General features: G+C 42.8%; 1 protein-coding gene across 1 annotated transcript; it reads left to right on the top strand.

The window, feature by feature from the left end:
- Positions 1-1,323: 1,323 nt before the first annotated feature.
- On the top strand, positions 1,324-11,944 carry GIMD1 (GIMAP family P-loop NTPase domain containing 1). Its single transcript, XM_004612700.2, has 2 exons — positions 1,324-1,716; positions 9,789-11,944. The coding sequence occupies exons 1-2, from the start codon at positions 1,324-1,326 to the stop codon at positions 10,047-10,049; spliced, it is 654 nt and encodes a 217-aa protein (XP_004612757.2). The 3' UTR covers positions 10,050-11,944.

The raw sequence follows: 11,944 nt of genomic DNA, 5'->3' as shown, positions 1-11,944 counted from the left end.
CTGAAACCTCAAGTCTTGTCAAGTGACATTAAAAAAAAATTTAGTGCTGATTAGAGAAAGACAAGTAATCAGTGATAGAGAGGATCCTGGTAATAGATTAACTAAATAAGATACAGCCAGTACCAGGCCCGGAGTCTATAACTCGACTGCCAGGGGTTAAGGTTCATTCACGGCCAACCGTGCCAGCTGGAGGAGTCTGCGGAGGAAGCCGTGGCACCGTCAGAAAGGGAGCGCTCTTCCAGTGCATGGGCTGGAATCCCATCGTTCACTTTTCTGGTTGAGGAATAACCAAATCTGCTCGACAACAGGCAACACAGATAAGTAAGCTCTGTGAGCTGGGGTCGCCTGGAGAGCCCCCAGAATCGTGTGAGGCTTTGGAGGGTGTCTGTGTTGGGGCCTGGCAGGGTCTAGGGTGAGGCTTGTTAGAGGTTCATGAAACTGTTTAATGCAAGGACAGTTGTAAACAAAACTAAAAAACTGTAATACTAAACTGTAATACTTAAAGATGTTTGTTGACTATTTTATGAGAGAAACTACATGTAGTTCTCATTTTTATCAGAATGAGAACTGGCTATAAAAGAAAATTTCTAGGAAACAGAAATAGAAGTCTTAAACAGCATTAACATTTCATAGGACAGAAGCATCCAGAAAGCGAGAAAAAAAAATGATTCTTTTTTTCAGATGCCTCTTGTGTACCAGAGGATGAGGAGTGGGGGAGGTGAGGCCAATAAAAAATGCAAATAGGACTGTTCCTGCCCCACTGCTCTACTCCTATTCCCCTCTAGGAGAATAGTGTGTGTGTGTGTGTGTGTGTGTGTGTGTGTGTGTGTGTGTTGGGCTGGGGGTGGGGTGAGGGAGGGAGCAGGGGCTTGTATAGCCAGGGACTGAATCCAGGCCCTCACCACTCCAGGGATGTGATCTCCACTTGAGCCAAATTTCGGGCTCTTCAAAGAGGAATAATCTTCAAACTCTGCCGTCAGCTTTGCTCCTGAATTCAGCAACCCCCGCACTGGCCCCTAACCGCGGTCAGCACAACCGCAGAGCTATGTCCCCTCTAGACAGGACTGCGTTTCCGACAGGGGTGCTTTGTTTGTCACTGACTGCGACTGCTGCTTCTTCCCCTCCTCCTGTGTGTGACTTCTCCTCTTCCCCCTGAAAAATCACAAATATTTCTTCAACCTCCAGGTCCCACAGGACTGTCTGGGGCTGTCTGTGCGCCAGTGGGCTTCTGTCAGGGCCTGAGGGGACAGCGAATCAAAGGCCTCGCTCTGGGAGGTTGCGGAGGCCTAACTGCTTCTTCTGTGCCTCTACTTACCCACAGCTATGACAGACTCCAATACGATGGCCATCAACTTGGTCCTCTTCGGCATGACCCAGAGTGGGAAGAGTTCTGCGGGGAACGTTCTTCTGGGAAGTGCTGACTTCCACAGTCACTTTGCTCCAGCTTCGGTGACCAGAGACTGTCGCCTCGGCCGCAGCTGTCTGCTGCGTGGCTTCATGCGTCGAGGCGGTCAGGAGGTGACCCTGCAGGTGCGGGTGCTGGACACGCCGGGTTATCCACACAGCAGGCTGAGCCAGCAGCACGTGAAAGAGAAGGTGAAGGAAGCCTTAGCCCGTCACTTCCGCCAAGAGGGTCTGCACCTCGCGCTGCTGGTCCAGAGGGCAGACGTGCCTCTGCTGGAGCAGGAAGCGTCGTCCCTCGTCCAGATGATCCAGGTAACAGACCGAGGGACAACTACCTTAGTGCCTTTCCTCCGGCGGGGGGACGTGCCCTCACACTCCTTCTTAAAACTCACTTTGAAACACAGGTTAGGCAGAAAGTGCGCCTCTTAGAGGACCGGGGGAGATCAACCCTTGGTTTTCCCACTCACGGTCCTTCCTGAAATTTCCACAGAAATCAAACAGGATCCTCACCTTACAGCTAAGTCCAAACACACCAGAGAACTGCGAGCCCCAACAGACTTGCAGTGTGCGTGCCCCAGACTAAGGACATCATGACTGGGCCGCTGGCCGCGAAGGCAGAACCGTCCGAGTCCTCCTGAAAGGGAGTCTGAAGAGTGGAGCCCGAACATCTGGATTTTCATAATGTTCCTCTTTCTCGTCAGAGTCCATCTCGGGAATCACAAAAGTAAAGTCTGAACAGAAAGTCATTCATTCAGCGCTGAGGGAACGCTCGCTTCCGGCTTACCCACAAGCAAGGTGCCCTGCACTAATTCCATCCCTGGGCACAGTGGCGAGGGCTCACGCAGAGTTCAAAGGTCACCGGACGAATCATCAGGCCTGAGAAGAGACGGAGCTCAGGGACCGAAGGTCGAGTACTGACGTGCAGGAGCGGGGAGGGAGACTTTACTGACGCTCAAACCCCAGGAAATTCTCAGGGAAGACCTTGGGGGAGCCAGTGACCCCAGCACCTGGGGTCAGATCCTGCTGTTCATTTGCTAATAAGTCAGTGGTTGGGAGTCCTGTTCAGGTGAGGAAGGGAGCTGGGAAGAGGGGAGAGGCCCTGAGGAAGGCCCCAGCTCGGACACGGAAGGAGAAGCGCTGGCATTCGGGACATCCACCCGGGGGCAAGGCGGTGGGGGCCTCAGTGGCAGTTCTAGGAAATATTCCCTGAGCGGCTCCGTGGGACCAATCTCAGGACGCCCTCGTCTTGGGGCAACCAGACGTCGCTCTGGCTTCACTCGCATCACTCAGACGCACAGCTCCGAGAAGGCTTTTCCACCTGAGTGTCACAGGTAAACTACACGGAGAACAAAGAACACGTTATCTGCAGAAGTCCTACTGTCCTTTCGGCGTGAACTCTGAGCACTCGAGCAGACTGCACTTGGAGAGTGAGTGCACTTGGCTTTTGAGACTTTTCCCCTTTAACTAGAAAAGGCAGAAGAGTGTTTTAAGTGGCAGGCACACATTTTGTTTTTCAGTAACTGTGCATGGTTCTAAAAATGAACAACAAAAAAGCCATATGTGTAATCACAAGAAACTAGCGGAAAAAATTAGGGTGACAAGAGTATAAAAAATAATCCTCATCATCCAACTCCTGAAAAATCAAGGACATGCTGTACAAAAGCAAAGAAGAAGAGAACATGATTGCAATTAAGAAACAATGTGGAATCTAAGAGCCCATAAAGCTCCCCCCAAACTATTAAAGCCAGCGTTTCAAAGTAGTCTGGGAGAAATCAAGTGGGACAACCTGCATCGCTTCCATCAGTGAGAGCTTCAAACTGTTTTAAAAATTCATTTAAAGCCACTATTAAATAAACATCTAGCTTACGCTATAGATGGATGTAATTCAGTAAATTCAGTAAATGTTTCTCAAAAGCCAACCTCTCACCATGTCTCCAAACTGTTCCTCTTGGCTATACAATAGGTCAGAACATATACTTTAAAAGATATACACCTTTTGATAAGATTCCCCCCCACCGCCGCTGTTTTCGGATATAAAATAATACTATCATTCCTTCTTCATTTTTCTGGAATATGCGAGAAAGTCGGCTTCTCCGGTCTCTGGAGTGCGCACAGCCTTGTGTGGATGTCTTCGGAAAGCCAGCGTCCAATTTAGTAGGGGACAGCAGGAAGACGGGCTGGGGTCAGAGCTCATTCCAGAATGGTTTTCCCAGAATACACCATTTCTCTCTCCCGCTGACTCAGCAGCCAAGACCCAGTCATCTCGGCATAGCTCGGGGCCCTCCAAGGCACCACCAACCTATTCTGGGTTGCCACCGTGTTTTCTGGCCCAGGAGTGCTCAGCGCAAGGGGCCGGGGTGCTCGACCTTCTTCCTGAAGGTGCCTGGGACTGGTGGCAGACAGCTGGGCATACTCAGGATTGGGAGCAGCTGCAGAGTCTGAATATTCAAAAGGACCAGCAGCTGTTGGGAGGGAATAAGAAGCTCTGGAGGTCTTCTGGTTTCTTCTTCTTCCTTGCGCATGCTGAGAAGCCGACAGGAGCATCTGCTGGGGCATCGCTGCCCGCCCTGGAGGGGTCTGGAAGGGCCAGTCAGAGAAGGCGCCTCTTCTCCCCTACACTTCCCTGCTCTCTTGAAGTCTGTCTTTCTTTTTTTGCAAGCACATAAGGCTAGTTTATTTAAGAGATTGAGAAGCACAATAGAGAAATTAGTGAAGGGTCGTAGGCAAAAGAAAGCAACCAAGTGTAAAATGTCGATTATAGATCTTGAAGTCTTACTAAATTTGTGCTCCAGTGCTCTCGTATAAAGAGGGGTGAGAGGACACCAATTATGACAACAGGAGACATCCCCCCCAAATGACCCCTTTTGTTTATAGTGGGTCTTCGTGAATTTACAGCAAGATGATGGAGATGTCAGTAAGTCAGAGCCCTGAGGCTGGGAAACCGAGGGAATGAGTCATTGGATACTGAGGATCATTAGAATGTTTTGAGAAATCCATAAATAATGGACCAGGATATATCATCACCCCAAGAGAAGTGTCAGCGGGCAGCATGGCTCCTGCTGGGTCGCACCCAGGACCAAGCTGAGGCCCTGAAGTGTACCTGCTCTCCCCTCTCAGAACCGTGCTCTTGCTTGCTGCTAGTCCCAGGCCCCCATGGGTACGTACACGTAAGGCTCGGGGGGCCACGCAGGGCCAGAGCACACGCAAACAAAGGTCTGGGCTTAGCTGTCACCCAGAATTAAATTGAAAAATAGGCATTGTTACAATTTTGGGTATGACCCTGGATGTCACTAAGACCCTCTTGGCTTCAGTTCCTCATATATAAAATGGGGGTAATTTTACCTATCTAAAAGAGCTCTGGGGATTTGATTTAATAATTGCAATATGCTTGGCACCATGCCTGACTTACAGTGGGTTTGCAAAAAAAAAAAAAGTTATTACTATTATCACCACCACCCAGATCGTGAAGAGTACCTGTTCAGGAAACTCTCAGACATGAGCGATGCATGCAGAGGTTAAAAGGAGAATGTTAGACCCGTTAGTTGCCTACTTGCTTTGTAATCTTGCAAGTAATTTCTCTAAACTCCATCTCTACATTGGTAAGCCAGGAAAGATAATGGTATCCACTAAATTACTTTAGGGAATACGGTCATATTATCATAAACAGTAACTTAGAAATTGAGATGACATGTGCAAAATACACATTATAGTCATTTTAATTTTATTGTTCTCTTATCCTAAAATTAGGATATCATGCATGTAGTCTTCCATGGGATTATCTTAATCGGTTTGAGGAGAAACTGTCAGTGAAGTTAAACTTACAGAACCCTGATTCACAGCTATAAAAACTTCCTTATTAATTCTGAAAACTATCTGGGAAGCAGACTCACGAGCTTGGGAAGATTAAACTGAGAAGCCCCCACTTCGTAGGCAGGATATTGGGGCTGGCAGTCGGCTCAGGCCTGCCAACTATCAGCTATGTGGCTTTGGCCAAGCCATTAGCATTGTGAGACCTCAATATTCTCTTCTGTAGAACAAGGCAACTTGGAAAGATGATGCTTAATCCTTGCTAATACTCTCTGAGTCTGATCTAAGGAGGTCTTATCGTTCAGCTTTGGCTCTCCGGGAAGGAAAATGTGCTCTAAGTGGGATGAGAGTAAAGAGAATAGCATAAAATATAAAGAATGGTTCTTATTGTCCTCCTGTTCCACGATAATTTTTTTTCCCTCAGTTGATGTAATAGTTGGCTTTTTAAAAAGTTTCCCCCTAAAAAGTCCAGATGCTATGATTTCATCAACCACAAACAAATGGGGCAGGGCTGGTGAGGTCCTGGGAAAATGAACATAATTCCTGGAAAACAAAGCTTATATCCTAACCAGTTGTCCCAAAAGGACTGGATGGACTCATACCCATTAGCACTCTGAAACCAAACAACTCATGATTGATTGTAAAATTTCCGTGTAGCTTAGTTCAATATTTAAATTATTAACACCAGATAACTTACATTAACTTATCTCACTCTTGCATTTTTATGCAAGGTATCAATCAACTGATTATTCTTTCTCTGGGTCCACAGAGAACACGTTTGGCCACGAACATGATGACCATACACCAAGCGACACCACTTTCAAATATTCTACTGTTTTCTAGCCAAAAACCAATCTAAAGATTATAAGCTGAATCAAGTATTCTCTTTTTGGCAGTAATTCAAAAGTGCAATTTCTCTCACAGTTTAGGACATAAGCATCCTTTCATAAATAATTATCAACATACAAAAACTTCCCAGTGGCTGAACTCATGGATTTTAAATAGTGTCGAGTTTATAAATCTATTATCCTTAGGTGCTCTAGGTAATTTTCCCCTAAATAATATTATGGTTAAGTATAGAGAATGTCCAGTGGAGACAAAGAGGAAGTGTGCTAATGTTACAATACAGCAAACCAATAACTAAAGACATACTGTGAAAGTTTTACCATTTAATACAGTAAGTACTAGCCTAGTAAGAGAAAATTTCTGTTCTAACTCAAGAAAAGACCACTCCAGCCAAGCAATTTATTTTGCAAGAATTTTTATTAAGGTGATTGAAAAATAATGAAAAAATGAACCAGCATCAACCAACTGAAGAGGTGAGTCTGGGGTTAGTTCTCAGGAAGCAAAGAGTAGCAGCTAAACATTGACTTGTATTAAACTTTTCAATATCATGACATGATCAATATAAACACATGAGTAGGGTGCCAAGTGAAGTATTAGGTTCTGTTCTAAATTCAGAAATTTCCAAAGAGTGGGAAAGAATTCATAGTTGCACCTGCAGAGAAATAAAATCCTAATATTCTACAATCTTTAATAACACACAAATACTCTTTAGTTGATATGTTAAATACAATGATATCCTTGTTAATTTCAAAGCTCAAGGATTCACCATGTTGCAGAAACTTTTTCTGATTGCTCACTTATCCCTTCTCACCTGCACACAAATATTAATGTTAAAAGAGGCCAGGCTAAGTAAATGTCCCCCCTGAAGAGCAACAAGAAATTTTCTATCACATTTTGATTACTAGTTTTCTCCCAACTTTCCCTCTTCCTTAGCTCTAAACTTTCCTTCCTCCTTAACTCTAAATTTATTTACTACAAGAGAAGCTCAACTAAAAGAAAGGTGTGTTTTGTTCCATTCTGCATCCCGAGATCAAAGGAGACCCTTGATAAATGTTACCGAAGGAATAAATCACCCACAGAATTCAGACTTCATTCCAAAACTGTTGTAAATGATATAGGAAGCATTCTATTTCCAGAACCTCGGTCTGACAGAGATGAGGCACTCCCTTCATCTTCCACAGCAATAATTTGCGAGGGCTGTCAGAACAAGGTACGTAGCTTAGAAACTTTTTAAAGTTTATAATCTGGGTGTCTGAAATAGGTGTTAGCAGGGCGTGTTCCACACACAAGGGTTTTCTCCTGGGATAGCAAATGGTGCCCTTTGTATTTTCATCCCCCTTTACACTTTCCCCCTGTATTTAGGCCTGTTCCACATTTCACATTACGAGGACACCAAGGGGACCGGGTCAGGGACTTTCCCAATGATCTCATCTTAACTGATGACATCTGCAAGGGCCCTGTTTCCAAATAAAGTCACATTCTCAGGGGCTGGAAGTTACTTGAACACATGAACCTAGAAGCAGGGGAAACGTTTAATCAGAAGAGCACTGTTTACTTATTTTGCAACCCTATGACGCTTTTTCTACCACAGGTGTGTTATTATAATACAGTGAATATATACAAAGTTGAAGAGGTTTCCAATTTTGACATTAGACAAATACTTTAATTTACAAAAGAGCTATGTTCTTTAAAGTTTTAGTTCAAATTATGCTCAACTTTATTTCAAAGACACACAGAATATGACAAAGAATCTTGAAATATTCCTTTGTAAAGTTTGGAATTTATTAAAATACGTATGCCCTAATCTTATCATTTCATACTTTATCGAGGTGGAGCATCTTTGAATAATTAGAAATATACACTGTATGGTTAGACAGTGGATATATTCCTTGAAAAAATATTTTGAATACATAATAGAATAATATGTATTCATAGAAATAGAAAGCGCAGTCTATCAGCTAATCTGATACTGAACTATAAGACAAAAGTAAAGTTTAATAGGAAAGTATAAATTTTGTGTTCCCAAATGAAACGAAATGTCAAAACTAACTCAAAATGCATAAAACCCCAAACTTCCTATTTGAGGATAAAGGTCTAAATTCCAAATTAATCCACAACCTCTAACATGCGAACAGTCTTGATTGCTAAGGAAAGACCTTGCCTTCAGAGTTCAGTCAGGAATGGGTGAACAAGTCCCACTGGCAAAAGTCAGACTGGCCCAGAGAGCTGGCGACTGCGGTACTGAGGCAACTAATTGTGAATATTTTGGCTCACAATATTCACATGAGACTTACATGCCCTGAACCTTCCTGCCTTCCTTTCCCTTCCAGTTTTTAAATATTATAAATATTAACCCTAGCTTCTAACATACATTAAAGATAGTTTCCTAAACCGACTTGCAAATTTTCCAAGGTCTAAGTTTGTACTAATCTCACCACACATCATAATAGAGATAGTAGTATCTTCTACAAAGCACAGGTTGAACTTCAAAAAATATGTATGTAGGGGTCAGAGCAATAGTACAGCAGGTTGGCATTTGCCTTCACGCAGCCAACCCAGGTATCCCTGGCATCCCATATGGTCCCCCAAGCACCGCCAGGAGTAATTCCTGAGTGCAGAGCCAGGAGTAACCCCTGAGCATCACTGGGTGTGGCCCAAAAGCAATATATATATATATATATATATATATATATATATATACACACACACACATATATGTACACACACATGTATAAGGTACTAATTAGCACAATATCTGGTGTTACATGTTGGTTGTTCTCTTTTAATTACTAGAGATCCTGGATATTATTTTTATTCCTAGATATCTTAGGTAGATAGATCTTGTTATTATAAATTGTAAGCAGCTTTGGAATTTTTTTTTTGTAACAGGAGTGTTTGGAATGGAAGTATTAATTTACCTCCACACTATCATGAGTTCATATAACTTTGGAAATATTTAGAAAGTTAAATGGCTATTTCTAGATGCCTTTCATATTGCATGAACAATTTGCCACATGCTGTTACTTCTGCTTTATATCAGCTTATTTTCACTAATCAAACAAGAATTTATTACATAACCAACTTCCAAATATTGCTAAACAAAGGCACACCAGTCTTCAATGTTTTTCAACAACACTGGAGGAAGTCATCCGATAAATTGGGTTTGATTCTAGGCATGTGAAAAGGACGCGAATCATAGTTAATATTTTGTAGTTGTTCCAAATCACCAAATGTATTTTGATCTTAGCTTTTCCATTACATGTCATCTGATTAATCAATAGATTGTAACCAGATTATGTAATTATAAGTCCTTAGAAGATGCTTTTAGCAATGCTGATAACGACATTCCTTCTAAAATAGATGACCATTCTTTTGGCCACAGTTCTGACTTAACAGAATTTAGTGTTAAATCAGAATCGGGTTATTAAAAAAATGATTATGAATATTATGTGATTATATAGTGTGTAGTATTGATAATCTGGAGTTACCTAGTAGTAACAACAAATTGGAGAGAACTGAAGTCTTTTTGTTAGAAGGCTCCTCCCTGCCACCTGCCCCCATTTATGTCCATTGTTTGACCCCATCTTTCCTCCTTAGAGAAACCACCAGGTTTAGGAACGATGAAACAAACACATTTACTGGCTGCCTATGTTGGACCATGGCAACTCCTGTGCTCACTATTCACGACTACAGTCCATGAAAATGGTCACTCAACTACTTCTCTCTTTCAGGAACTTCTGGGACACGCCTGGAAGAATTACACCGCCATTCTTTTCACCCACGCAGAAAAAATAGAGGAGGCCGGGTTCAATGAAGACACCTACTTACATGAGGCCCCCAATGCGCTGCTGACCCTGCTTAACGCCATTCACTGCAGATATGTTTTCCAGTATAGAAAGGAAAACACATTTAGTGAGCAGAGAATAAAAATCTTAGAAAGACTCATGGGGTTTATAAAAGAAAACTGTTACCAAGCGCTGACTTTTCAATAAAACTTAAGATGAAAGAAAAGAGCACAGGGTTTGCGGGAGTGAGAAGCTTCAAGTGTCTTTGCTAACATGAATATGGACCATGAGACATGCTACAAGCTGCCAGGGGAAGGGAAGAATGGCTAGAAGCACTGCAGGCGCTGGACTGGTCATTAAGAAGATTCAAGATCTCTTAAGCAAGTCTTAAGACACAACAGCGAACACCTTAAGTACAGTTCCAATAGCAGCATGTATGTTTGTACGAAAAGGATGGTCCTTCCTTGTATCAGCTGAACAGGAAAATGGGCTGAATGTCCTCTGCCAGCCGCGTAGGTAAGTAAACAGCGGCACATACACACAGTGGAATACTACAGCGAGAGAATCACCGAACTAAAACAGCATGTAACAATTTCACAAATGGTTCAAACACGCCGAAAGAAGTCAGACATAAAATAAAAACTCTGATTCCACTTGCCACATGTTCAGGAACAGCTAAAGCGAGTGTAATCTACCCCCTCTGACCCCAGAAGTGCTGAAGTCGGGGAGGGCTCGGGGCCCGGCAAAGCTGTTCTGAGAAGAAATATTTCTGAGCTGGAGGCACACTTCACAGATGTGTTCATGTTGTTCAACAACAGATTCTTCTGATTTGTGAACTATTCATTGTATGTTACACTTAATGTTCAAAATAGGGAATTGCCATCCGTATTTTAGAAGCTAGCTCCTGTGCACCAACCAGTAAGATGACCTCATGTGTCTCGTTTGGAATTCCTACTTCATAGTTCCTGCAATGATTAAAAGCCTGAATGATACTATATGGCAGCTTTCATATAAACTAGGGTTCCCATTCAGACTAGAAACAAATTAGAAACTCTACATTTTCCATATATGATTTAGAGAAGAAACAACGGCACTCTCAGAGAAAGCAGTGGGGACTGAAGGATTGGATTCAATCATTTCCTTCCTTTCTCGAGGGTAACTGTAGATGCCCTATGTAAAACATCACATCCACTTCCTACCGGAGGTGAATAAACCTAGGTGAGCAGCTAGAGGTATCTGTCACCCTTATTTCTGAATCCATTATGGATTCTTGTTTCTCTTCCGTTACCTATTCTACCTTGCTGTCATCAGAATGATTTAACAACTCGAATGGTAGACAAAGCCTTGATATCTAGGACAAAGCTTTTTCTGTTTATATTCCTGGGTGTTTTTTTTTCCCCAAAATATTTTCTGGCTACTCTCAAGTATTTATTCATGAGTTTCTAGGTCAATTTTTTCCTAATTAAAAACTTGTTTTGTAGTGTGATTATGACAAATGACAGTCGTGGTGATAACATCCTCCCATGCAACTATTAAGAATGTTTTCCATCTGACTTACTGTGCCAATACTTTATATCACATATTTATATCACAGTATTTTTAATTTTGCCGATCTCATAAAGTTGCTCTAGTGAGGGGTGTGTGTGTAGTCGGCAGTGTTCAGAGTTTAACCTCAGACCCATGCAGGGAGCCACTGTTGCCTGCCTGGGGACCCGGGGACCCCACACAGCAGGTGACTGAGCCAGGGGCTCCTGCCTGTTCACATCTTGAGCCATTTTCATGGACTCGGGAAGTTATTAACTTAAGTTTCTCTATGATCAGTTGGAACTTCCACTCTTAAATTCATACTCATTATTTCCTCATTTCAGAAATCTACATCAAATATATACTGAAGTATTTCCCTACACAATAACTTCCTTCCCCCACTGCATCTTTCCTTCACCAAGTAAAATCTCACCTGAAGATATGCTTCTATTTTCTATTTTCAATTTTATTTTTATAAAATTGCTCACAACACTTTGTTGCATTTAATATTCCATTACACCTTCCCATCATCATATTTCAAGCCCCGACCCCCAAATCCTGCCCCCAAAGCAGACCGA

This window comes from Sorex araneus, chromosome 6 (genome assembly GCF_027595985.1).
Source record: "Sorex araneus isolate mSorAra2 chromosome 6, mSorAra2.pri, whole genome shotgun sequence".
Taxonomy (NCBI): domain Eukaryota; kingdom Metazoa; phylum Chordata; class Mammalia; order Eulipotyphla; family Soricidae; genus Sorex; species Sorex araneus.
This window is presented reverse-complemented; position numbering and strand designations above follow the sequence as displayed.